Source organism: Mustela erminea, chromosome 13 (assembly GCF_009829155.1).
Source record: "Mustela erminea isolate mMusErm1 chromosome 13, mMusErm1.Pri, whole genome shotgun sequence".
NCBI lineage: Eukaryota > Metazoa > Chordata > Mammalia > Carnivora > Mustelidae > Mustela > Mustela erminea.
Genome location: NC_045626.1, coordinates 77,721,925 through 77,749,578, shown reverse-complemented (window position 1 = coordinate 77,749,578; position 27,654 = coordinate 77,721,925). Strand labels below are relative to the sequence as shown.

The 27,654-nt window shown below is 51.3% G+C and overlaps 1 protein-coding gene across 1 annotated transcript in view; it reads left to right on the top strand.

Moving 5' to 3' along the window:
- SRRM4 (serine/arginine repetitive matrix 4) overlaps nucleotides 1–27,654 on the top strand; it is a 143,861-nt gene that overhangs the window by 114,494 nt on the left and 1,713 nt on the right. The window contains exons 5-12 of the mRNA XM_032310408.1: nucleotides 81–107; nucleotides 1,878–1,928; nucleotides 5,069–5,167; nucleotides 7,925–8,081; nucleotides 21,115–21,419; nucleotides 25,541–25,744; nucleotides 26,469–26,579; nucleotides 27,128–27,268. Coding sequence (XP_032166299.1) covers nucleotides 81–107; nucleotides 1,878–1,928; nucleotides 5,069–5,167; nucleotides 7,925–8,081; nucleotides 21,115–21,419; nucleotides 25,541–25,744; nucleotides 26,469–26,579; nucleotides 27,128–27,268 — 1,095 coding nt within the window. The remainder of the gene's footprint in view (nucleotides 1–80; nucleotides 108–1,877; nucleotides 1,929–5,068; nucleotides 5,168–7,924; nucleotides 8,082–21,114; nucleotides 21,420–25,540; nucleotides 25,745–26,468; nucleotides 26,580–27,127; nucleotides 27,269–27,654) is intronic.

The window sequence follows — 27,654 nt, the reverse complement described above, 5'->3', positions numbered from 1 at the left end:
CCTGTCTCCCTCCCCCCCTTTTTTCCTTCTTCCTCCCTCCCTGCCCGCCCTCTCTCTCTCCCTTTTAATTCTTTAATCAGGTCATTCTCCAAGAAGAGAAGGCACAGGTAAGAATCTTTTCGCCTCTGGCTGCTTGCTTCTCTTTCTTGCTTTCTTAAGAAGGTTTTAGGCAGCTTCTGGGGTGTGCTCCTGGGCACGCCCCTTCCTTCTTCCTGGGCCTCAGTTTCCTCCAAGATGGGCTGGTTTCCCTGAGAGTTCCCAGCCAGGTTTTGACTTCCATCAGGTCAGATGGCTGCTCCTTGACCAGCCCCCTGGGCCGATGCCCCTTCCTGGAAAGTCTCACTACCCTGGTCAGAATCTGCTCGTTTTAGCACTCACTGAAATCCTGGATTGGGGCATGTCAGGAAACCTCAGCCCAACCCCCATCCTGGAGCCTCCCCAGATCCTGGCCAAGGGACAGAAGCCAAGTCTGACTGTATTGGAAACACCAAGTGAGCACAAACCGAGCTGTCGCCAATGGGGTCCTCGCTATAAATCGGATCCTGCACTGGGCCCCACGCTGTGTGCGTGCGTGGTTAATCTCTACTGATCTCCCTCGTAACCCAGCACAGTGGCTATGTTTATTATTCCCATTTTACAGATGAGGAAACTGAGATTCAGGCAGGAGGTGTGACAGGTGTGTCCACAAACACAGGCAGGTGGCAGAGCCAAAACTCAAGCCCAGATCCATCAGAGGATCGGAACTCCCTAGGATGGCGTCTTAAGTAAGAGCCACATCTGGAGCAGCTGGCCGAGTGCAGAGCCCTTCTGTTTATCCAGTTAACAGGGAGAGGGCGATCACCAGTGTCACATCCTCTCAGCCCAGCGGCCTGAGCAATGGCGCCACTTCACGGTCCAGTAAACCAGGTCTTCCGAGGACAGGTCGCTTGCCTGTGTCCCACAGCGACTGAGCGGCAGAGCTGGGGCAGGAACCTGGATCTTTCAGTGAGGTTCTGTGCTCGCCCGCTGCCCAGGCTGAGTCTCAGACATGGAGAGAAATCGCACAGCTAACGTCAAGGAGCCGTTTCAGTCGGATGAGTTGGATGAGGTTTTCCCCTTCTCTGAGGCCCATTGTGTGTCCTTGGCGGACTCTCTGAAGCCAGTATAACCAAACGGCGTCCACCCCCTGGGGCCTCTAGCGGAAGATGCTGGGACCCTGACTCATCACTGTCCACCGGACCCATACCCCAGCCCTCTGACTTAAAAAACAAACACGGGTAGTTAAATATCTGTGCACGGAACATTTCTGCATCTGCCAAGCTTCGAGAAGCTTCCGAGCGTCTCCCCGCGTATCCCATTCTTCTCCCTTACAAATTGATTGAATATCAGTCAACAGCATGGGCTCTGGGGACCCACGATCTGGGGCCACATCCCAGCTTCCCTGCGTGATTCTGGCCAAGTTTCTTAGCCTAGCTGAGGCTCAGTTCCCCCATCTGTAAAACAAGTACGTATTAAATGTGCCTCTCCCCATAGCTTGCAGGGAGAATAAAACAAGATTGCCGACAAAAAGTAGTTAGCAGAGTGTTCACTTGTAAGAAGTCCTCGAAAAATGGCAAGTATTACTTTATTTACCACTGTTCTTATTAGGCTGCCAAAGCTGGCCGTGGCCCTCAGCACAGCCCATTCTCAGTCCGTGCGCGGGTCTGTGTCCATAGCTGCCCCTGCTGGGTGGAGAAGTCAGCGTCAGTGACTGTTCTGGTCTTGGAAATGATGAGCAAGTCTGTCCCCAAATTGCCCGGATCCGGTGGCCACTGTGTGTTAAGCATTTTCACTACTTATTTCTTTTTATCTGTAACTGGCATTTTGCATCTTTCATTAATTGGCCTTTTCTCCTTTAGCTCCTCCAGCCCAAAAAGCAAAAGGAGGGATGAGAAGAGGCACAAAAAACAGTAAGTAGAGCCCCTAGAACAGTCCCTCCAGTCTGGGGAGCGGGGGAACCTGGCCTCTTAACAGCTGGTGTGCTGGAGTTGCCGAAGAAACAGGGAGAGTGAGAAGGGGCGGGGGGTGACAGGAACAGAGGCAGGGAGAGGCAGAACCGTGCGACACACTGCAGCTGGGGGTCTGGGTGCGTGTAAGTGCACAAGGCCGCATATACGGGGTGTGTACATGCGTTTATGGGTGCATAGAAGCGAGTGCCATGCATCTGTGTGCCTGGCGGGCGTCACGTAGATATCTTTCTGGAGAGTGTGTGTAGTATGCATCTTGTCTGTAGATCTCCGTACATTTCTCCACCCTGCAGACATCTGTGTGATCGTGGATACGGATGTGTGCCGTGGGTGTGGTATGCACTTGTGTTCACACGAGTGCGTTCTGTAGGCTCCTGCTTATGGGAGCACAGAGGCAGACAGTGCGCCCGGAGGTGCTGATTCTCTGCACAGTGCGTGTGTACTGCTTCCTGACCTGTGTGCATTAATGCATAAGGGAGGGTGGGTGTGGCTTTTCCCGGTGCACACAGGTGTGCGGCGGCTGCGTGAGTGGTGGTGGGGCATGATCATGTGCGGGCACAGGCATGAGTGTGCATGGGAGTCTGAGCCTGGGCTGCTGGGGCGTACAGCACGGAGGGGGCAGTGCAGCCCCTACCCCTGGTCTCGGGGCCCCAGCTGGTTCACGGTTTACGGCTGGTAGTAGAAATTCAAATCAGCTAACACTGCCTGCAGAGTTCAGTTCCCAGAGAAATTAAAAGTAAAAGCGGTTACAACCCACCTACTTTATACCCTGCAAATGTTAGTGCATGTGTTTTCCAATCAACTAATATTTTATCTCCCGCCAAGAAGCTTCTAAAGTAAGGATCAAAGGCAATACGATGAAAGGTGGTTGGCTGCTGGGGAGGGAAAGGAAGAGACAGGGATGCAGAGGGAGGGCGCCCCGCTTTGCTGCCTGAAGGGTCACTTCATCCAAGGTCAGTGCAAAGGAGGACATTTGAGCCACCCCCCAGGGGGTCTGGGGAATGCTCCAGAAGGAAGCAGTAGAGCTTTGAATGAGCTCAGAGAACAACTTCCTGATCATCAAACTTGTTCAGTTCAAGTGCTGAAGGCAATTATTGGTCATACGTATTGAGTGTGCATTCACACTAAGCACAGACCGAGTGCGTGTTCTCAGAGATCTCCGCATTACTTGTGCAACGGGGCTGTGCTATAGACAGAGCCAAGGGATAGACTCGGACTTGAAGAGCAGGGGTGGAGGGGGCGGGGCATCACCGCTGAGGCAGGGACTGCCTGCTTGAAGGCAGCAAGGTGGCCACCCTCCCCGGTGCCAGGAGCTGGATGAGTCCCAGAAGTTGCTAGGTTACGTAAGCCAGAGACAGGCATCGGGAGAGGGAGGAGCGAGAAAAACAAGGCGCCGTTAGGGTAAAGGATGGTTCTCCTCGCCCAGCCCCGTGGTCGCGCCTACTTCTTAACGAGCAGTCGCTGGAGAGATTTAGCCTCCTTGAATTCAACATCCCTTAGAAGGCCCTAAGACATGACAGGCCCTGGGATGGGCCTAAGGACAGAGGTTAGCCAAATATTCTTCTGGACTCAAGGAGCTCACAGTTCCCAGCGGCACACAGGAGACAGACATGGGACAGTCATGGCCCAGCGGGGGGCGCCGGGAGCCCAGGGCGCCAGGGCCGCTGCAGCGTTGAAGAGGGTGCTTGGTGGTCAGCAGGGGCGCCCTGTGGGAAGAAGGGTCTAGACAGAGAGTAAGAATGGAGGTAGCCGTTCTCAGCTGCAGGTGAGGCAAGTAGTTTAAACTCAGTGCCTCAGTTTCTTCATCTGGGAGATAAGAGAACCTGCTCCATAGGTTGTTGGGAGGAAAAGATGGGTCCGTTTAAGAAAAATATTGGACTGTGGCACCAGCAGGCAGTATGTGTTAGATGCAGGCTTCCGTCATCATCGCCATCACAGGGACGTCGTGCGGTGGGACATAGAGGAGCCAGAGTGCAAGCAGTTCGGATTGGCTTGAGTCTGCCCAGCCAGGGCAGGAGAAGTCATGCAAGGAAGTTAGAGAGTTTCATGGGGGCTGACTCCTCGGGGTGCTTGGGGTTCAAGGTGAGAGTGCAGATTTGTAATGAGAGCAAAGGGAAGGTTCTAAGCAGAGAAGGAATATGGTTTGCTCATTACATTAACAAGAACCCCTGAGTCCTGTGTTGGGATAGTCAGGCTGCCCTCCCGATAGAGCCCTCTCTAACTCCCACTGGCTTCCTGCCTTGGCCCAAATCACTGACATTCCTTGTTCATCCCCAGTGACCACTGCCTCTGCTGCTACTACGTCTGAGTCCTTATTATCATTCAAGGGGGAGCGGAAGTAACCTGTGATAAAACCGTTAGTAGCCCTGGTAGTTGTTCATTGTGGTTAGCATTTTTGTTTGCCAGTGATGTTGTAACCCTGAAAGTAGGCTTTTGACTCCATGTGAGGAAGCCAGACTTAATTTTCCAGGTCTGAGGTTATAAATTGGCAGCCCAAAGGCCTCATTTACTCTGCAAATGTGTTTTCTTTTCCCCCAAACAAAGTGTCTTTTAAAAAAGAAATGAGCTTCCATTTAAAATAGAAATATTTTATAGTAAAAAAAGTCTGTATTTCTACGTTCACTTGAAAAATTAGAAGATCCAACATCAGGCCAATATTCTGGAAGCACAGACACTTCTTTCTTGAGCTCTCACGTGAGTCACACATTATGGTAGCTGACCGAGACAGACTCCTGCTTCCAGCAGGGAGAGAGGTGACTAGCGGAGGTGACACTCCTGTCCACATGTGCTCGCCATCAGGGCTGCCTTGGCGGGGCGGGAGGCTGAGTCACCCGGGCCGGCTCCTCCAGAGGAAGCCTTGCCACTCACTCGTGCTTGGTACGGCTGGTTGGAGCCCTTGAATGCCCAGGGGAAGAGCTGGAGTGATGTGGGGTTGGGGGCATGTAGGGGGAGATGCCCAACTCTGGAGGGACAGTGACTTGGATGCAAGAGGATGATGTGTGCCACAAGATCAAAATCTGTCTCTCCTTCTTCCCCCCATCCCCTTCTCCTCCTTTGACTCACTCCCTGTCACCCCTTCCAAGATCACGAAGCCGGCCCCGAAAATCCCATCGTCACCGTCATCACCATTATCCCTCGCGGTCGCAGAGCTCCGAGTCCCGCTCCTCAAGCTGTGAGAGCAGGTAAGCTCTTCTCCTCAGGGGAGTCTCCCCGCCCAGCCACTGCCCTGTCTGCGCCTCCCTGCAGAGGAAAGGGGACCAGCCACCTCCATGTGTAGGAACAGCGGTAGTGGTGTGTGCGCCCACGTGTGCTTCCTAAGTGCCCTCGCTGCCATGTGGGGGGCTGAGCCCTCTCCCTGAATCCACCACACGATCCCCACTACTACCCTAGGAAAGTAAGGTAGTAGTTCTCCCCCGTTGTACAGATGAGAACACTGCGGCTCAGACAGGTTAAGGACCTTGTTAGTTGCCTAGCTACGAAGGGACTGAGCTAGGATTGGACTGGGGAGTCTGGCTCTGGACTTGGCCCTCTTGTAAGGGTTCCTTTAAGCACAGAGAGGCTGAGCAACCTATGAAAGGCCACACAGCACAAATTACTGAGTTCTGAGGGCCTTCCAAGTCTGGCTTCTCCTAATCTGGACCCACACTGGGCTGACACATCGTCTGTGCCTGTCGGAGAAGGGCCAGGAGGGCGAGAAGAACAGAAAGAACAAAGTGTTTGAAACCGGCGCTGTCCAGCAGACACAGCAAGGCCAGCTTCCGGATGTCAGAGCCTGCTTTATCCTTCCTCATGTGTATCCCACACTCCTGGCTACACGTTCATGTCACCGAGGAGATTTCAAAAGGCCCCTGTCCCGGTCCCACCGCATCCCAGTTAAACCAGTGTCTGGAGGAAGGAGGAGGAGAGGGGGCATATGTGGTGACGTCCTACTTGGTGCCACAGTTTCAAATACATTTTCTCTCTTGATCATCCCAAGAACACCAGGAGCTAGACCAGAACTGCACTTTGCAGTCAGCTTAGAAAATTCTTAAAACACCTGGATCCCACCCTCTAAGCATCCTGATTTTGTTCAGATGAGGCAGGGCCAGGGCGGTGAGATTTTTAAGTCTCTCCCTGTGATTGCCGGTGTGGAGCCGAGCGTGAGAAGCATTGGAAGAAGAGGAATACATCCCTGACTCGTGCTGCTATCACTCGCAGGCCTCGGTGTCCCCACTGGAGACCAACAGCCGTAAAGAGCCTTGGCATCAGGCAAGGTGACTCTGTGACCTTGAGTGATCAAGACAAACCAAGACCCCTCAGTCGTGAGGTCAGAGCCCTGATGACACAGGAACTTTATGCAAAACACGAAAGTGACCCAGCATCTCTCTGTCCTGGCTCACATGAGGGACTGCTGTTCCCAAGGCCAGCTAGAGCTCTGGCCTTGGACTAGGCCCTGAGATTTTTGAAGATACCCAGTGAGAGTCTCACCACCAGCATCCGATCCAGAACAAAGCCCCAGTTCCTTAAACGTTCCTTAAAGTGACCCGCCACCCGCCCATCCTAGGCCCTCCCCAACACTCTCACGGGGAGATGTTCTCCACTTCCGGTGGGCGCGTTCTCCCTCCCTGCGAGGAGCCGTGAACACGCTGATGGAGCAGGTGTGCTCCTGCTGGCCTTTGTCTGGAGGGCATCGGCTCACCGAGCTCAGGCGCATAACGGATGTGGTACAGCTGAGAAAACTGCATCATGGTGAGCAAAGGCATCTGAGCAAGGTCTCAGCGACTGGCGGAGCTCGGACAAAGCCCTGGACCTTTGACCCAGGCTGAATCCGCTCTCAGCAGCTCAGCCCCACCGGCCTGGGTCAGAGGATGGTGCAGAGAGCTTGCTGCCCTCTCTCTTGCCCTCCGCCCGACCACTTAGGGAGATGGGCTGCAGAGCCCAGCCTCGGTCCCCTTCTTATGTCAGCTCTTCTGGGAGTGTTGCTGCTTGAGCTCCCCAGTTTGTTGGGTTGACACTCCAGGGGCCATCCAAGCAATCTGAGAGCTGATGACACCCCAGGGCCACATCAGTAAAAATGATCTGGAGGCCCAGAGCCCAGAGAGACATTCCAGAGCATGACCAAGAGGCATCAGTCCCCCCTGGGCAGAAAACCCTGCCCTGGTCCTGGTTCTGCCACTCACATGCTGTGTGACTTCTGGAGGGTCCCCAAACAGCTCTGAGCCCAGGTCCTTAACTGTAGAATGGGAAATACCTGCCTTGTTTGCGTTGTGTCTTCAAGTTGGAGAGAGGGCAGAGACCTGCCCTGAGAGAGGACTGCAAGTCAATAGGGTGTCATCTTTATTGCTCCTGCGGCCCAGAGCTAACAGGCCAGCAGAGTCTGAACTCCACCCATTCTAAAGAGTCAGAGACTCCTTCGCTTTCTGATGCAGACAGGGCAGCCCAGGGTCTGACGAGCTTATAGAAGACCCCCTCATTACTTTTTTCAGCTACTCTTTTTTCAAAAGTTTTGGGTGACAGTCACCAGGATGCATCTATCTTACAGATGGCCAAGTCACATACGCAAAGACACACAGACAGGCACCATGGTATTTATAGACAAACACAGATGGACACACCCAGTCACGTACAGACACACTGACAGACAGTCCCACACCCAGGACGTTAAAGCAAATCAGGCCGGGATGTTTTCTGTCTTCCCAGCTGCGTTCCCAGCACCCTAAACAGCCAGGTACATTTGTCGAATGAACAAGTGAGAGAAGGAGCGGATGAATGAATGAATGAATGAATGAATGAGCAGGTGGGCGGGTGGAGGCAGAGGAGGGATGGATGGAAGCGTGTGTCGTTTGTACAAGCACACCCAGACACCTTCTACAGCCCTCTGATCCTGCGGGCCCCGCAGCCACCCCTCTGCCACACTCCCCTTCTGAAGACGGACTCATCTCTCTCTCCCGGTCCCCCAGGCACCGCGGCAGGTCCCCCGAGGAAGGGCGGAAGTCCCGCCGAAGGCACTCCCGCCGCTGCTCCAGGACCCTCGGCAAGGCCAGCCCCGAGGCCCGCTCCAGCCACCCGCCCAGCCAGCCCCTCCAGATGCTCGGCCTCCTGTCGGCCAGGGGTGTAGTAAGTATTCCACACGGCCTCCTCGGCCAGTCTTGGCCGTGACACTTGGGGGGAGGTGGAGGCACAAGTTCAGGGCAGTGTACGGCACATTTTAACTCAGTTTTGGGCAAACACCCCACTGGCTTTCGGGCCTCCTTATTGATCAACCAGGTGGTCATTCCCCAGCCTCTGGCAGCACTCGGTTGGGGGGAGGAAGCAAAACGGAAGTGCCCAGGCTTTCTATCAGGGAGCGCTGAAAATACACGCTGGTCTCCAGAGTGACCCTGGCAGGCGTGCATGTGTGAGACCCCGCAGGAGGAAGGAAGAGAGGGGGCTTTGATGTGGCGGAGGCATTCCAGCTTTCCCGTGAAGTCTGCAGCCCAGATGCCCACCAGCCTGCAGGGCTGATTCGCTGCTGGGATTTGATTTCACCCAGATAAACACGGCCTGGAATGTGTATGAGCATTTGCCTTCAAGGAGCTCATAGCGCTTGAGTTGTGTCCTCTCCTGTGTCCGCACGAGGTCTCAGGGCATCGAGGGCATGGCTGCTCCCCCTGGTCCCTTCCAACAGATGGGACAGAAAAACCAAGACTCAGAGAGGTTACGAATCCGATTGAGCAGCCCCGCATTGAATGGCATCACGTGACGCTCCCTCAGGTCCACAGGGAGGAGCCAGAATGTAATTTCAGGGGACCTTACCTGAGGGAGGGATTCAGGGTTGGAGCTGAACTCGGGCCCTAGCTTTGCTACTCCCTGGTCGCGTGGCTTCAGGGAAGTCCCTTCCCTCCTTCGAAATTCAGTGTTCTCACTGGCAAATTTGCAATAATACCACTTTCATGTGGGATGGTTGGGGACAGCCAATAAGACCAAGTACGCGAAGGCCTTTTGTTGATGCTCAAGGGACAGATACACAAACGGGAGGAGACACAATGCTGACGTGGCCTACAGTTGCAGCTGGCAGGGACCTGTCTTCTCTAGCTATGAGTGAATCTGAGAATTTCAGGTGAGGTGGAAGTGAGGAGAAGCTCGGGGTGCTTGCAGGAAGGTCATGGAAGGGAAGGCGATGAAATACACTAGTTGGGCCTGGTTGACACACGTTGTCACCTGCAGTGCATTCTGGGTAACTCTTCTTTACCATTCGAGGCACCCTGTGCCACCAAGGTCTCATTTTGCCCCAATCCTCTGCCTAGCTGGAACCATCCACAGCGTCTTCAGGCCTCCCTTTGTAGAGGTGTCTTGTGGTTACTAAGTATTTTAAAGATGGAAAATGCCCACTTGCCTTTCCCTCTCCACTGATGTCCTATAAAAGGTTTTTCCAGCACAGCAGAGAGTCTGGAGGCCCAGGGAGTCTTGGCTTGGTTGGACAATTCCTTCTACCCCTCCTGGCCTCAACTTCCTCACCTGGAAAATGGGTGTGATGATCTCATTTATCTCCCAGGAAAATTGTTGCAGAGTTAGAAACCGATGCAAAAATGCCTGTCAGAGGTAGAAGAAGTGAGTCAAAATCACCCAGTCTTTCTGGTCTTGGTGTTTGTGGCAGCCCATTTGGTGGCCCCCACTGACCCTCATTAAAAAGTGCCATTGGGAGCAGCTGGCTTGTTTGATCACCTGCCCGGGATGGTTTCCTAACAGCCTGGGTCTATCAAGATGTTGTGAAAGGCTGGATGTTCTTAAAAAAAAGAAGGAAAGAAAGAAAGAAAGAAAGAAAAAAAAGTGGGGTCCTCCCACACCAGCTGGTGAGGAAAAAGATTGGTTGTTGGTTCTTGAAGCCTCAGTGTCTCCCATGGACCCAGTCCCTTTCAGAAGAGCTGGAAGCTCACCCACACCTAGAAGGGGCAGACATTAAGAGCTCACCGAAAACCTGAGACTCAGAGAAGAGAAGTGACTTCCATGGGCTCCGGCAAGTCCAAGTCGTTCAAAACATGGGGCTATGATGGTGCCATCAGATCCTGGCATAGTAAAAAGTTACTTAAACCTTTTTGAGTCCCTGTGTCCTCATCTGTTAAAAAAAAAAAAAAAAAAGATGCAGAGAATAAGTCTCTTCTTCAAAAACCCTGCTGTGTGGACAAAAGCAAAGTCCCATTGTAAACGGCTGAGCCCAGTGCTTGGCACAGGGGAAGAATTCAGCAAATATTTGTGGGTGTTATGACTACAGCATCCTGGGCGCTGGCTCTACATTTACCAACCGTGGGACCGTGAGCAAGTTCCATAAACTTTCTGTGCCTCAGTTTTCTCTGAACCTGCAAAACCAGGGGAACAATGAGACCTGCCTTGTAGGCGGTGTGGTATGGGCATTCAGTGACTTCGTGTAAGTAAAGGTTTCAGATTGCAACAGACAAGTGGAGAAATGCTACTTCCTGGTCACTGCTAAGAATAGCAGTGGCAGCAGTAAGAGTGACCATGGAAATAGCATTGGGGCAGCGACAGTGGTTAGCACACTAGTACTTGTGGTAGTAGTCCTAGTAATACTCGTATGGCTCCAGGCCCAGCCTGGTCTGTGCATGACTTGGGGCCAGAGCAAGGGCCCCTCAGTTCCTGTGCTTTCAGATTCCTTCATCCATAAAGCAGCTGGCTTGCCCCATCCCACTCATGGTTTTCTGACTTCTGGGGGCATCAGCCCCGAGTCTAGCCCTCCATGTGCCCTCCACACTAGACCCTTATGCCTCTTCTCCCCTGCAAAAGGCAGAGATGGACAAAGGTATCAGGTCGGACCCCAAGTTTTCTGAGAGTCCTGGCCCAGGATCTTCCCTTATGCCAACCACTGGGCTCAACAGCAGAGTCAGTGCCCCCCAAAGAATCCATCCCATCACTCATTCAGATCTACCAGTTATCTCCCAAAACATCTATCTGAGGGTCAGATCTCAGGATCTGGTGAAGAGAGGACAATCTGTGCCTATAAAAGACAACGCACAACAATTGAGCAGGGACGCTGAGATGGGGTGGGAAGTGGCAGGCAGGGAAGGGATCCTAAGGTTAGTGTTAGGTCAGGGCAGAGAAGGCGACAACTCAGAAACTAGTGCTGAGCAAGAATCAGCCAAAGGAAGCAGGAAACGAAGATTCAAGTTGGGGCTGGAAGCAGAATCCCAGGGCAAGAGTTGGGGTTCTGGGGATAAGCAGGAGCCTGAGCGCGGGGGTCTTCTATGCCCTGGCTCCCACCACACTCCACTGCAGGTACTTCCAATGTACCGCTCTTTAAAAAATCAAGGACAGGCACATCACATCAAGGGGGCATATTTGCATAAATGAATATGCAAACTCAGGGTGTATCTTATTGAAATCCTAGTTGGTGAGCTAAAGATAACCTGAAGCCCTCTTGCTCAGTCAGATCCCAAATCCAAATGGAGGGTCCCAAGGAGATGATTTAGGGACCCTTCACAGCCTCATTCATGTTCTTTATCTCCACTCAGCCATCTCTGTTCAGGGCATCAGGGGGACAGAGATGAATAAAACGCTCCTCCCGAATTCTGGAGCTCAGTCTGGTAGTCAACAGATGGCTGCACTACAGTGAGAGAAGTGTAATTAGGACTGAGATGGAGTCCGCGAGTACCAGCTCCTCCTCGGTTGTCAAATATTCAAAACCTTGTGTACTAGATGGTTAATAGACCCTGTCACCACCCTATCCCCAAGTGCCCAGAGCCACCCCCTCCCTCCCCTGGTACCTCGGGACCGCCTCACAGTTTGGCAACTAGAGTGGTACGGGACTGCCATCAGTACCAAGGGCAGCTACCTTCGGATGAGGCAGTGTCCCCACCCCATCAGCTGCCGGATATCCAGACTACGAACCCTGGTGGCAATGGAAGTAAATACAATGCAGAGCAGGACCACGGAGGAAGGACAAGACAGTGTTGTCTTGGTGCCTGAGAGGGCTCTACAAATAAGGGAACACTCCAGCTAGGCTTTGAAGGATGGGTTCACCGGATTGGGATGACTCATGCATACAGAGAAGGGAGATACCTCTGTGTACCAGGCACTTTTGTTAGAATGAAGGCGATGCAACTTTAGAAACCATCCCATGCTTTACACAGTTGTTGCTGCTGATGCCATTTTATGCACAAAGCCATTCTTTGAGATAGATCCAATTGTTACCACCATTTTTCAGACAGGGAAACGGGCTCACAGAGCTGACGTGTCTTTGGTAGGTGGCTCAGTTGGGAGAAAGGGGAACTGATAGGAATCGTGGCTTGTATCTCAGAAGCTTACTCTGATGACCACAGGGCCAACTAGATGACAGAGACGTTGGTGGCACCAAGGTTTGGCCAAGCCCTTTCCCTATTGGCATGGGGCACTCTGGTCAAGTCTGCTCTCCCTGGAGAGGGAATCTGGAAGAGGGCCGATGACGATGGAAGCTAGACCAAGTTGAGAAGCACAGGCGCCTTTTCTCCTCCTTCTACCTCCAGCTGGGGCCAAAAAGTTGCCATGTATTCTTCGCCAACAAAAACCTGCAGATGCCATGACAAGAACAGGAAGAAGGGGAGGAAGAAGAAGAGGAAGAAGAGGAAGAAGGAGGAGGAAGAAGAGGAAGAGGAAGGAGAGAGAAAAGAGGAAGAGGAAGGAGAGGAACAAGAACAAGAAGGAGAGCATAAAACCTAAGGTCCAAAAAGATTTCCTGTGAAATCTGTCAACAAGAGGAGGCAGTAGGGTGCAGTGATGAAGTCATGGGCTTTGGGACCGATCTGTAGACTCTGAGGTTCTTGATGTTTTCTCCCTGGTCAACCCTGGTTAACAACAACCACCAGTGCCAACTGAGCGCCTACTATGTGCCAGATAGGCTGAATTTTTCCTATGCACCCCCTCATCTGTTTCTTACAATAGCCCTTCAAGGGAGCTTCCACTAATATGCTCCTTTTAGTGGGCGCCTAGAACATGGCGGCCATGTCCTATGGCCTGGAACAATTCCATGACGAGCACCTAAGTGAAATGGAGAAGTTAGGATCCAAACCCAGAAAGTCTGTCTCCAGAGTCCATGTGCTTAATGACATGACTCCCCTTGTGTCCTCATCCGTACTTTGGGCTAATAATCACACCTGCTTCATAGGGTGCTTGTGAGGATGGACTGAGTTGGGGAATCCATTCATTTAAGGAATATGCATTCAGCACCTGCTGTGTGCCAGGCACTGTTCCAGGCACTGGGGTGAACAAGTATTTGCAGTGAACAAGACGGACAAGGATCCTACCCTCATGCAGCTTCAGTTCTGTGTGAGAAACTTAGCCCAGTGCTTAGGACATAACTAACACTCAATATGCAGTCATTGCTGGCATTATTTGTCACCACAGTGGTTTTATTAAGCTTGTTCCTCATAAACCCAGATGTGATGTTTTTGAAATATCTCTGGATTCAAAAGCTTAATCGTGTCCACAATCTGAGGTGAATTCCAGAGCAAGCCTAGGAGAAAGGCAGGATGGAGGTATGCATCCCATTTTGCAGAGAGGGGAAAGCATATGGTGGCCCTGGCCTTCAGACCCCTGACCCAGGCTCTCACACATTCTGCAAAAGCCTTTTAGCCCTCGCTCACCCAAGAGACTCAAACACGCCACACCATTCACTGCAGTTTTTAAAAGAGAGACCAGAATGCGGAGGAAAGGCAGTCTGAGACGGGGACTTAGTGGGACCTGTTGTGGTTGTTGGGTTTTTTTCATGGAAAGTGGCATAGCATGGTCAACTTTTACTTTTACCACATCTGTTCAGAGTAAAAGGAAACCGCCATGTTCTATCACGAAACTGACATCTTACCACCGGAAGTAGTACTGACATGGCCTCCAAAGAAAGGATGAGCCCTTAAATCAAATGCATTTGGCCAGATGAAAAACTCATTACACTGAACTTAATTTTTCTCCATTTCAATTTGGGCTGGTGTAAAATTTGTCTGACTGGATCCATATGGAGATTTTTAGGAACCAGTGGGCTGAGGGCCCCTGAAGCTTCCATTTTCCCTCAGTTTCCTGCCTATGATTAGGAGGGGAAGAGACAGAGGCCAGGCCACTTCTTGGGGCCCAAGGCCAATTGCAGTGCACTGCCCCATGGGATCGCCCCAGCCCTGAAGGACTGTGTCATCTTGCTGTGTCCCCACATCCCACCTCCTCTCACCCAGACTCCCAGAGGTCAACAAACCCATTCTTTTTTCTGTCTTCCTAATGAGTGAACAAAGGAAGATGAACAACATCAAGGAAAATAAACCTAATGTCTTTGTGGAACAAAAGGATTTTTTTTTCTTTTTTAAGGAATAACCAGAACCCTCTAGCTAAAAGCTCTGCCACGCAACTCTATATTCACATGAGAATTTCCAATCCCCCATATGGCAGGGAGGGGACGAGAAATTTATAGCCATTTCTCTCCATGGGGCCATTTGAAGCTCAGTAAATGACTTGTTCAGTTTAATTGGAATTCTCTTCTTGATTGTATTTTTGTAACCTATTAGGCCGTGCTGCCTCTTGATCTCAGAATTCAGCTGAAATTAAATTTTGAAGTGTAAGTGAGAGGTTGCCTTTTTTCCCGTTCTTGATTAAATAATGATTTGAAACAAAAACAATAAATAACAGTGCCAGCTTCCCTGGAGGGCTGAGAGAGACTCCCAGTGAAATGCCAGGAGCCGGAGTTTGTGGTGGGGGGATTTAATTACTTATTAGAACCCACGTGTTAACATTGAGTATATTAAGAAACAAGGAGATGAGTCAACTTATGATTTCAAGAGAAAAAAAAAATCGGAGCTTCACATTGGAGGGGGCCTTGGGACTAAAGGGGAAATGCTTGTTTGCTTTCTTCCAATGGCCATGAGTTTGTGAAGTAGTTTGTCCTTGGGGGAAAATAAATCTGAGATTGGCAATCCTGATCCAGAAGGGAAGACCTTGTCATGGCCTCTGGGTCTGGATGCGGTTTAATGGCTCTGGTCTCCTGGTTCCTTCCATTGGCCAAAGTCCAAGAGGCATGAAAAGGATCAAGCTGGGGAAGAGGGAGCATCCATTTTCATAGTTCTGGAAGGGAGAGATGGGGCATCCAGGAGGCACTGTGGTTCCTTTGCAGTGGTCAGGGTCGTGGCAAACATTTGGAACAGAGGGTCACAAACTCAGAGGTCTCGGGGGGCCTGGCAGTTAATAGATAGAAGCACCTGGGATCGCGGGGGCCTGGGCACCAGAAAAGCCCGAAACGGGCAGCTGCAGTTCTCTTGAGCCGATGATGAGCAGCAAGGATGTGGACCCAGCATTGTCAGACCTTCAGCACAGACTAGAAATAGAGCTGTTAGGTGAAACTGCCCCATTCTGCAATGTTGGCAGTTAATTCAGATTTACTGTCAGGTGGGCTATGTACCTGGGTACATATATACTAAGTGGGCTAAAGAAAAGGTAGCTGAGACAAAATATAACTTGACCTGTCAGTTTTCCAATGGTAATCTGGGGGGCTGAAGCAGATGCTGTTCAATTATATCCCTTCATCCTCTCTGCTTCAGGACACATGGCCAACCTCCAGCTTCTGGAAGGTGCTCTCTGGCCGGCAAAGACTGCTTTGGTTGGCCACGTGGCAGTATGAACACCCTAGAGAACAGACACCCACTGGGTGCAGCCTCCAACCTACGAGTGGTGGGGCATTGGCGTATAAATACCCCAGCTCCCTCCTCGGTAGGGTCAGTTCCTCACTGGCTCCCAGAGTGTCCTCCGGCTGCCCTCCGTGGTAGCTGGTTTGATAACGTGTCTTTCATTGGCTTTTCTTCTCCCTCATCTCATTTCCCCTCTCCCCTATAGAAGTTCCTTGTCCTCTCAAATCAACTACCAGCATTCAAATTCCTGTCTTGATTTTGGAGATAATCCATATTAAGACGATGTTTTTTGTTTTTTCCGCTCAGTAATTAAGCAGATATTACAGGGGCTGAGTTTTTATGCCAAGCTCCACAGGTAGGCCTTTGTGAAGACAGGGGAAGAAGAAGAAGACTGATATGGAGGAAGGGGCCACAGTATACCAAAGAAGAGTTTCCTGGTATGAGGGTTCCAGGTCTTAAACAGGGGCACAGGTACCATGATTACTGGACATTGGTACTGGACAACAGTAGGTCTAGAATGACTCCTCCTATCAAGTATCTTGAGCACTGTTTTCAGCCTAGCTAGGAGGACAGGGGCAAAGGTCAGTTAATGGTTAGAAGAGAAATTCCCAGCAGATGAAGAACTCTTGAAAGATGAATTTTGAGAGGGCTGTTAATCTAAATGAGGAGCAGGTAGGAGCCACATTGTCATGTCACTGAGTGGACAACTGTTGGTATCTTAGTGAGTGAGTACTTGTCTAGAAAGGACAAAAACACAGAGGCCTCTGTTGTCTGCCTATCATGAAGGTCTCCTTTGCATTATCATGGCTGTCACACACCCCCAACACACACACACAGACACACACACACTCACGCAAACACACACACACGCATTCGACCTCTGGCTCCCCTCAATACCTTTCCTCCTCTTTGCTCTGGAGAAGACGGAGTCTGAAACGAAAAGGCCATCAACCATCCAGATTTGTCTGGCCAGAGGGAGCATCTTTTTCTCGCTCCTCACCTAGAAGGAGCACCTTTTTATAATCTGAACGAAGTACAGGCTGACGGCCCTGTTGTGTGCAAATGGCCAGCCCCAGCCTATATCTTAAGCTGACCTCCCAGGGTAGTAGAGGGTAGAAGGCAAGTAAGGAGACCAAGCGTCGCCTGTCTCATCTGGAAGTCTTCGCAGATCTGGAGCTTCTCAGCTCAGCCTGGAACTTCAGCTGTCGAGAATGTACAGACACAGCCTCTGGGTGCTTTCTCTGAGGATGCTGGGTCTGAGGCGGGCCGGGAAGGAGAGGGAGAACAGACTGTATTCCTTCTCTCTGCCACAGGCCTGGAACTCAGTTCTAAAGGTTATCTCTTGATCACACAGACAGCTCTGAGCTGGTCTCGAGACAGCAGCCTTCAGCCAAGAATCCACCTAGTTTTTAAGAACTATTTTGAATATGATGGGGGCCAGTCCCTCCTTTAAAACCTATCAAATTCCCAAAGTTGGCAGCTACCCAGCTGGGCCTTACCAGGATGTGGCCACTCAGCCATCTTCGCCACTGAATCAAGCTAGGATGGGCCCAGGCTTCCCGGCTCAGGCTGTGTTCATGTATCCAGATTTAGTGAGCACTTACTCTGTGCCAGGCACTGCTGGTTACTTGGGTACAGTACTGAACTGGGCATTCGTGGCCTCTGCCTTCTACAAATTCCCACTCAGATGGAGAGACAGGCAGTAAAACAAGCAATCAGCCCACTGAATAACTGTACTGTGGCACATAGAAGCCACTTTTTCTTTTTTTTTTTTTAACTTTAATTACTTTTTTTTTTTAAGATTTTATTTATTTGACAGAGAGACACAGTGAGAGAGGGAACACAAGCAGGGGGAGGGGGAAAGGGAGAAGCAGGCTTCCTGCTGAGCAGAGAGCCCAATGTGGGGCTCAATCCCAGGATCCTGAGATCATGACCTGAGCCGAAGGCAGAGGCTTAACCCACTGAGCCACGCAGGCACCCCAGAAGCCATTCATTTTTGAAAGAGTAAATGAATGAAAAATCAAATGAATGAATGAGTGAGTGGTGGAGTGTTGTGCCATCCTGACCTGGGGAATTAGAGAAGGCTTTCTAGAGGAGGTGATATGTAACCTGGACGATGTATAAATTTAGCCATATGAAATAGAGTAATGGAGAAGAATGTTCTAGGCAGAGGAACTTGCCATTGCATGTGCAAATGGTCTGGGGTTGGGAGAGTGAGATGTGGCAGCAGAACCAAGAAAATTCTAGGTTGTGGGGCCACAGTGGGGGTATGTGGAAGAGAGACCTGTCAGATACTCTGGGTTGGACTGTAAAGGATATTGTCAACCATGCCGAGGAATTTATATTCATCCAAAGAAATGGGAGTTCTAAATAAGCAGGAGATGTTGGTATTTTTAGGCATGCAGTTCCACCCAATGAGAACATTTCAGAGGACCTTTATCTCTGTTTTCTGGAAAGGATGGAAAAGCTTGGTACAACTCTCGGTGCTAATTATACAAGTTACGTGTGGATAATGGTCACATTCAAGGCGAGGCGTGCTGAAAGTGTGTCTGTGAGCTCAGGCTGTGGGGTTGAGAGGGCAAAGAGGGCAAAGTTCCCTCTGTATCTACTAGCCTGGAAGGGCCTCACACTCATGAAATCCTTGCCCATGGGGACCCATGATGCACCAGGGCAAATGCTTTGAAATCCGTAGTCAGGGCTGGGAACAAGTCAGGGCCGGAAGGCCAGCCTGGATGCCCCCAGGTAGCGAGTCGGTTACGGATGGATAACAGAAGGCGTTACACCCACAGGCCCCTTCGTTAGACTCATCTTCCAGCCTGGCTCCCTCCAAAAAGGGCTTGCCTGATTCATTTGTGAGATACCGGCCACCAAACCTTCACCATCCCCGAAGCAAAGATTGTCTGTGCTCATCCCCAGGCCAAGGCCCAGTCCAAGAGCCCATCAGACCCCGTGATGCTTTCTTGTTCCTGACGGAGGTGGTAGAAATACACATGTTGCCACTGGACTCCCAGAGTGGGGGAAGATACCACATCCATACTGCAGATGGGAAGACAAAAAGGAGGAGCTGAATGGAAACAGGGCCTTTGCATTGTTTTTAAAGAAGTCTCACTCAAAAAGACTCCACCTGAGGAATCTTCTTTTGAGGTCCCTTGTCCCAAAGCAAAGCTTGCCAGGTCACCAGGCAGAGGAAGTGGCAGCCGTGCTGAGTAGAACTTGGTAAAACTGGACCATCACCTTGTCCGTGTGCAGAGCCTTCTGGGAGAACCCACAAAGGACATTCCGCCTCCCCGGTCTGGAAGCTGACATCCTGAGCTACCAGAGTTTGCTGTTTTCCTCATAGCTCTGGTGTCTCTGTGTCTCACCCTCATGACCAATTGCTATGAAGGCAGAAATGGTTCCCTAGGAAGGCCCCAGAGTCCCACTCCTTTATGCCCAAGGTACAAGGGATAAGGAGGGGGGGGGCGGGTAGGGAAGCAGGCTTTTGATGGTGAGATCTCACTAACATGCATGGGGCCCAGGGCAAGAGTAGAGAAGGTCCCCACACACTATACATCTCAATGTTTATAAATCAAGACAGCAAACTTAAACATGGTAGGTTCTCCTGTCTTGGCAAAGATAGCTTGAAAATGATCTGGAAATTCAGGTTTGATTTTAGAATCTCACATCCCTCGGAGCAGCCAGCCACATCACGGCAGTGTGGTGGTGGTTGGGTTGCGGGGGGTGGGGGACCCTTCAAGGCCATGGCCCCTCTCTTTCTCCTCTTACCACTTGCACCAACCAACACCATGGGCCTCCCACACGTGCACATGGACGCCTTGGCCTGAACACCGAAGCTGGGTCCTCATGGGCACCCTTGGACCTGAGAGTGTGCACACCTGAAGCCTGGTGTATCCCCAGGAGCATAGATCCATGGATGAGCCTGCAGAGACCCTGGAAGGGGGCTCGGAGGCCATTTAAACAGAGAACTCTGGGACCTCAGAGACCCATAAGGTGGTCTCAGGGAAAGTGGTTTCCAGGCAGCATCCTCCAGGCCCCACAGATTTCTTGCTGCATGAGGATGGTTATCTCCGGAGGAGGCCCAGGGCAGGAGTCCCTCTTGCCCGTGGCTAAATAAGCACGGTACTGTTGGCAGGGACCACGGTGACATCACAGCCGTGACACTGCTCTGAACGTTTAGAGAACCATCCACCGCGCTTGTGAATCCACCACCGCCTTGCCAAGGGCTCGCTCACCTTCCGTTCCTCCTTCATCCGTCCCAGATCAGACCTCCCCATTCCCACTCACCCCAGATGTCCCAGCCCCTCCCCACGCCCTCTGTCCCAAGCACATCCTCGCGATCTTGACACCTCCAGGGAGGCGAGCTCTAGCCCCCGCCGCATTTTCAGCCAGGGTTCCTTGATCCAACTCGGGCACCAAGGGACTCACGAGGTTAGTGTTGATGGCTTGAGGTCCCCTTGCTGAGAAAACCAAACAGAACTGATGCCTCGCCTGGTAGGAACACTGAAAAACCAAAACTCAAAGCTCAGGGCCAAGTGTGAGGGTGTGCAGAAAGGTGTGTGTTTTTTCTTGTCATTTTCGACTCTAATGATGGACTCACGTTGCCCGCTCTTCCCTTTCTCTTACACCTTACCTACCTACTAAAGGAGGAGCTCTTGCTTGGTAAGTGGATATAATCCGCAAAGACATGAGAGAATTTATTAGAAGCCACTCGAGAGCCTTAGCTACCTTCTCCAGGGGGAAAAGGACACACACAAATATCCGTAGAGAGCTTTTTTTTCATTTGTTTTCAGTCAGACTATTTGACTTCCATTTTTTTTTTTGTCCCCCTTTCTTTTCCCCTTTAGTTGAAAACTACTAAAATGTCATTTTGTGACCTTGACTTTATATTTAAAAAAAAAAAAAAGAAAAGAAAAGAAACTCTCTTTATTTCATTTCTTTTCCCCATGCGATATTTGTTTAGGGTTCTATTCAGGGAACTTTTTCTTTAAAAAAAAAAAAGTCAAATTCGTTGAGGATTTGGTTGAAGTTTAAAATTTTGGCTTTATCTCTCTTTTTTTTTTTAAGTTAAAAGATCTATGTTTTTCATGCCCATGGTCCCATTTCTTTTCCCCTCCCCCTTCCTTTATTTTTATTATTGTTTTAGGTTAAGGGTGTGACACACCCCCTTTCGATTGAGTTGTCACTTTTGTTTGAGTTAACTCATTAGAAATTAAATTTTATATAATTTCCTTTTTCTTTGGTTTAATCTGGATCGCATGCTTTTTCTCTGCATGATACCTAAATCTTCCAGTTACTCTAGCAGGGGGTAAAAAACAATATCTCCTTTCTGTGGAATTCTTTCAGGAATTTGTGCTTTTGTTTTTTTTTGGCGTCTCTCTTTCCTCTTCTCTCTCTCTCTCTCTCTCTCTCTCTCTCTCTCTCTCCTTTCGTTACAGTGCATCATGACGGTAAACATTTCTTGGTTATTTAGACACAGAGCACAGGCCCAGCAGTCAGCAGTGTCCAACGGGTGTTTTTGCTTTCAGATCACTGGGTCGGGGTCTGCAGCTGACCTCTTTACCAAAACAGCCAGCCCGCTCACCACCTCCCGAGGACGCTCCCAGGAGTACGACTCCGGCAATGACACTTCTTCACCGCCCTCCACGCAAGTCAGCTCAGCCAGGTCGCGAGGTCAAGAGAAGGGGAGCCCCAGTGGGGGCCTCACCAAGAGCCAGGAGCTCCACTGTGGCAACACCTCGGATTCAGGAAACTCCTTCACCACCTCCTCGCCCCAGAACAAGGGGGCCACTTTGGAGAATCTCTCCCCCACCAGCAGGGGCAGAGAGTCAAGGTCAGTGTACCTGGGCTAGAGGAGGAAAGGGGCAGCGGGGGAGGGGGAGGGGGGTCTGTCTTAGCTCTATCATCTTAGTCTCTCACCGTAGCCCTGTACCCACCCACTTCCCACCTGGAACCCAGGAGGCTTTGATTTGCAAGAGAGAGAAAACCCAAAGTGGCATAATTTGGGAGATTAAAAAAAAAAAATCCAAGGGTGTCAGCTTTAGGTACAGCTGGATCCAGGCTCAAAAATACATCACTGAGAATCTCCCTTCTCCATTCCATGTCTCATCTCCGCTTCCCTCTCTGTTGGCTTCATTCTCAAGCAGACCCTCCCAAAACATGAGCACATAGGCCAACAGCATTCACACATGCTAACCTTTCTATCTGTTCAGTCAGCCAGTGGACAGAGGATGCCCCTTTCCCAAAAATTGCAGCAAAATACCAGGGTGGAGTCTTACGGTTTGTTCTTGGCCCATCTGGGGTCATTTGTCCACCCTTGGACCAATCACTGTGGCCCAGGAGATGTTGTGCTCTTGGCAACAACTTGTCACACGCTACTCAGGGTTTATGAGTAGCCTTCCCACTTACACAAAACTTGGGGGAAGTCCGGTTCTCTGAAGGAAAAGTCAGGGTACTGATATCAGGAAGGATGGAGATGGGCAGGCAAAAACAAATGTCCATTTTACCAGTAATCTCAGGAGAAAGTCTTAACATTGAATTCCTTTAAAGTCGCTGTCCTGTAAAAACATTCAGATGCATTGAAACCTTGTGTCAACACAAAAGCCTGCTCCTGGATGTTTGCAGCAGCTTTGTTCATAATTGCCCAGACTTAGAACCACCTCCGACATCCTTCAGGAGGTGAATAAACTGCAGTACACACAGAAGAGGGGAATACTATTCAGCACTAAAAAGAAATGAGCCATCGAGCCATGAAAAGACATGGCGGAAATTTAAATGAGTGAAAGAAACCAGCCTGAAGGCTACATACGGTACGAGTCCAACTCTGTGACATTGTGGAAAAGGCAGAACTCAGGAGACAGCAAGCCGATTCGCGGGTAGAGAGACGCAGAGAGGGCAGTGGGTAGAGGGGGTTGAGGACGCTGCGAGGGTGGATACGTAGTTTCCATTTGTCAAAATCCACTGGGTTCACAGGAATGAGTGGCTCATGGAAACCAGGGACTCCTGGGCGGTGATGTCTCACTGATGGTAACATTTCCCTCTCACGTGAGATGCGGAGAGTAGAACAGCAGAGGACAGAGGGTTCCCACACACCTGCAGTGTGTGCTCGTGTATCTTCACCCGCTGGTCAGATGCAGTTTTCCTGCAGAGAACCTTCCATGCGGTGGCTGACGAGCCAGTTGTAAACTCTACTTCATTACCCCCTTACCCTCTCATTCAAGGAATCACAGCAAAATGCTAAGCGCTGAGGCTAATGTCACAATTACAGCAAGTAGAAATCGCTGATCATTGACTCCGACCATTCATTCGGCTACTTATCCCTTCCCTGGTTATCAGGCACCTCCTAGAAGCCAACCACTCAGCCTGGTGCTGGAGAAATGAATGGCACCGTCCTTTTCCTCAGGAGCGTATAAGGAGGCAGATGCAGGGGGCGGTGGGGGGGGGGGCGGTGTTGAGGGTGGAAGAGATTTGCTGGTGCCTTCCACCGTGCTAACAGTGGGGTCTTCTTTCTTCTGGGGGGTGGGAGTCTGCTTTTTCCAAAGTGGCCATGATGTCAGAATGATAAGCAAAGCCTTAGCAGAGAAACAGTTAATGGCTTCTTCAAGGACAGAGTGCCCTTTGTCCCCAACACGTAGCCCACTTCAGTTCTGGACGAACAGCCTGGCATCCACACGGAGCCTCTGGTTTGCCTGCCCTGGCACGTGCCCGGCCTTGGTTCACACCCAAGCCTGCCTGGGAGCCCAGGGCTGGGTCAGAGCAAATGTCAGTGTCTCCCAGAACAGGCAGTGATATTCCCAGATGAGACAGGGAAGACAGGGGTCTACTTACATTCTCTAGGGCAGAAAATGACAAAACAGCAAAAAGAGCCAGGAGAGCAATAGTAATAACAACTGATGATGATAATGCCTGCTAGTGTGTGCCGAGCCCTGACTATAGGCTAGGTGCCATGCCAAGTGCTTGCCAAGGATCATCTTCCTTAATCCTCATAGAACCTTCATGGTAAGTATTATCAGAGACCTTTTTGTAGCTGGTGGGGAAACTGAGACACAGAGTATTTAAGAAACTCAGAATCGGGGTGCCTGGGCGGCTCAGTCACTGAGTGTCTGCCTTCAGCTCAGGTCATGATCCCAGGGTCCTGGGATCGAGCTCCGCATTGGGCTCTCTGCTCAGCGGGAGGCCTGATTCTCCCTCTCCCATTCCCCCTGCTTGTGTTCCCTCTCTCACTGTGTCTCTCTCTGTTGAATAAATAAAATCTTAAAAAAAAAAAAAAAACACCCTCAGGATCAGAAGGGCCAATGCCAGGATTCAAACACAGATCTGTCACAGCACTGAAGCTAAAACCTGAGTGGCGTTTGGCGGTTCTCTGCTTCATCTTACCTCTACGGACAGCCAGATTAAATCATTTAGGCCCAGCCTTTCATTTTGAAATATAAATGATCTCTAAATTCATGACTATTTATGTCATGTCAGCAGTGAGCAGAGGGCTGAATGGAAGAGACATCATCAGCTCTAAATCCAGGGAAACTTCGACAGTGAAGGTGGGGACTGGTGGGGTGACGGGGCATGGGCTTTGAAGTGGGACAGATCAGGGTTTGAGACTCTGGGTGGCCTTGAGGAAGTAACTAACGGTTCTGTGTCTCCTAAGTGTTGGTGGGAGGACCATACAAGACGATGCTTGTGAAGCCCCCAGGACACTAAGAGGCTCAAAGGTTTATTTCAGAGCCGTTTTCATGAGCTAGGACAGATGTATCAGGCTCTGTCCGAGGTGCTGGGATAGAGTATCCAGAGACATGAGTCCTCTCCCCCAAGTAGTTCAGTGACGGGGGAGGAAGAGGCAACTGAGTCCTTCTAGGGACAGCGGATGCATAGAGGCTGGGGGCTGTGGTAACACAATGAGGGTCACCCAGCTAGATTCAGGGACATGTCAAGGAATGCCTCCCAGAAAAGGTGAGGTCAAACTAAAGCCTGAACCATGAGTAGTTATTGTCAGGTGAGGAGGAGAGGGAAGAGGGTTCCAGCCAGTAGGAACGTTCTAAGGCCTGGAGACAGGGAAGGAACAGGGATATTCCAGGAGGAACAAGTAGTCCATTATGACTGGCCTCAAGAGAGGAAAGTGCCAAGAGCTGAGATTAGAGGGGCGCGCAGGGGCCAGATCGTCATGAGCCCCTGCACACCATTTAAACGTGATTCGGCCCAAACCAAATGAATATGCCCTTAGTGAGAACCCAATAGAAGCTTCGCATGGCCCCAGGCAGGGGGGAATGCAGAAGACCAGAACCTGTCTTTGGGTGATTTTGAGCAAGCCTTCACTCTTCTGAGGCTCAATTCCCCCATCTGCAAAATGGGCTACATCAAAGTTTCCCAAATTTAAACCACCTGTATGGCCCTTTCTTGATTTTAGCCCTATCCCTGTACTACTGGTACCCTTCCTTTAATAAACTCATATAAGGAAACTTATATTAAAACTCATCCTAAATAGAAAGCACCCGCAAAATACATGATTTACATATGAAAACACATAAAGACAGTGTATTTAATTCTGGTGAGCAACAGCTGCCTGCGCAAGGTGCCAAGTCTGGGAGATTGCCAGTGTTACAGAGATGGTGGAAACGCAGTAGTACCCAACCAGGGTTTTCTCATTAATGTAATCAGAAGGACCAGAAAAGACTCAAAGGGAGTAAGTCTCATGTGATTTGGTGTAATTTACCATTATGCCTACACCTACTGACCTAAAATGCTCTGAAGTGCCCCCCGTAGGATGCGTTCCCCTCTGTCCCTATTCCTCTGACACCTATGGCCTGGAATGTTCCCAGAGGCAGTAAGATGGGAGCAGGTGGAAAGGGGTTTCTGAGAGTACCACAGCCTCGGCGAAGGTAGGGAGAAGAGTATCAGCTCCAGATGCCTCCAGACCAGCGGGCAGGCCGTTGCTAACCAGCGTTCTCCCCACATCTGCAGAGGATTTCAGTCGCCGTGTCTGGAGTGTGCAGAGGTGAAGAAGTCCAGCCTGGTCCCATCCACAGCCCGGAGCTCCCCCATGAGAGGGTGCTCCCGCAGCCCCTCCTATGCCAGCACCCGCTCTTCCAGCCACTCCTCCCGATCCCCAATCCCCAGAGCCTCCCCCAGGTACACCCGAAGCCGGTCCACCTCATCCAGAAAAAGGTGAGTGCCATTTTGACCTCATTCTGCAGCACTTTCCTCCTTAGGGAACTAGTTACGGGAACTGGAGATGTCCTTTGGCCCTTGGGGGAAAGGAGTCAGACAGACTTGAGTTTGAATGCCCGCTACACCCATTCCTAGCTGGTGGCCTTGGGCCTCAGATAACCTCTCCAAGCCTCAGTTTCCTTATCTACACAGTGAAAACATTCCCCTCTCTCTGTGCCTCGGTTTCCCCTTCTGTGGAATGGGATTGATAATAGTACCTAACGCTAGGATGTGTTGAGGATTCAGTGAGGTTATGCACACAAAGCTAGTTCAGTGTCTGACACGTAATAAAATACTTACCTAACATTTCTTGTGTGCTGCCTCTGGGAGGTGTGTGACTGACCCTAATTTACTCATTTACAACTCTACAGGGTAAGTACAATTATTTACTCCCATTTTATAGATGAGAAAACAAGGCCCAAGAAGTGAAATCACCTGTTCAAGGTAACACAACTAATAAGTGGCCTTAATGGAAGGAACTAAAAAAAAAAAGTTGTCCAAATTATTATCAATCCCCACAAAGAGAGGGAATTTCATTCTCGGGAAAGGGCCAGATTCCTCAGCCTGGCATCCCGAAAGAGAAAGGTCTCCCTCAGGGGACCAGCTGAATATAGCCCTACACATCCGGGACGACCCTGGCCAAGCCCAGCAGGCCCCTCAGGGACTGTTTACTCTCCCAAAGGTCCTACTCGCGCTCTTCCAGCTACTCCTCCAAGTCCGGCAAGAGGAGCCCACCCAGCAGAAGCTCCCGCTCGCGCCGCAGCCCCAGCTACTCGCGGTACAGCCCCAGCAGGTACGGCCACGCCCCCAAACAGGCCCCGCCTCCCCGGCCCCCTCTGCGTTGCCGGAGTAGGGGTGGGGAGACGACCCAGCATCCTTGTAGTTCTGTCTCCGCTGGAGTGGATATGTTTGGTGCCCGCACACATATCCTTGAGTCCTAATATAGCCGCCCCTCGTAATGAGCAGCCAGCCCACCCCAGAATTCCCAACCCCCGCCCTCAACCTCTTCACACACCTAGTACTACCCTCCATCCCCATACTCAGAGCGCCCCGTTCTCACGCATGCACCCTCTTTTTTTTTTCTTTACTCCAAAAGGGTAACACCAGGGCCCTCTTGACGTTCACACCCTCACTCCGCAGACTCACCCCGGGCACGCGTCCGCCCTCCCCACAGTACTGAACCACAGCCCTGTCCTCTTCCCTCCCGCCTTCCCTGGGGCCCCGGGAGGAAACTTGACCTTTCCAAGGGGGGTGCTGGGCACAGGTGAGAGGAAGTGAGTGCCCCGGCTCATGCCGGAAAGCCAGCCCCAGCTTCCCCTAACCCCCGCCCCACCCCTTCAGGGAGCGGGACCCCAAGTACAACGAGAAGGAGTCGCAGCAGCGGGAGCGCGAGCGAGCGCGTCGGAGACGGCGGTCCTACTCGCCCATGCGGAAGCGCCGGAGAGACTCCCCGAGCCACCTGGAGGCGCGGAGGATAACCAGGTGAGGCCAAGAGGGCCAGGGGTGCCCAGGTTCACCCTCACCCACACCCCTCCCACCCACTGAGGCCCCGAGTTCTCCCCGTGTCCCCTTGGAGCTGGATTTCAGGATTGTGGGAACTCAGACGGACTGTGTGGGCCCTTGCGGGGGGGGGGGGGGGGGCTCGGGGGCGGGACTAGAATGGGTGCCTGGGACAAGGGTGGGGCCGGCCTGAGGAATCCAGTAGGCTCAGGGGCTGTGGCCCGGGTCTACGGAGAGGGCTGGGAAGTCGGAAGTCGAGTCCAGGCAAGGGGGTGGGGCCAAAGCAGTGGGGCGGGGCCTTTGCCTGGGGGTGGAGCCGGCCAGTGGAGACATTGCTCAGACCCACAAGTCCGCTTTAATAGCCCTTG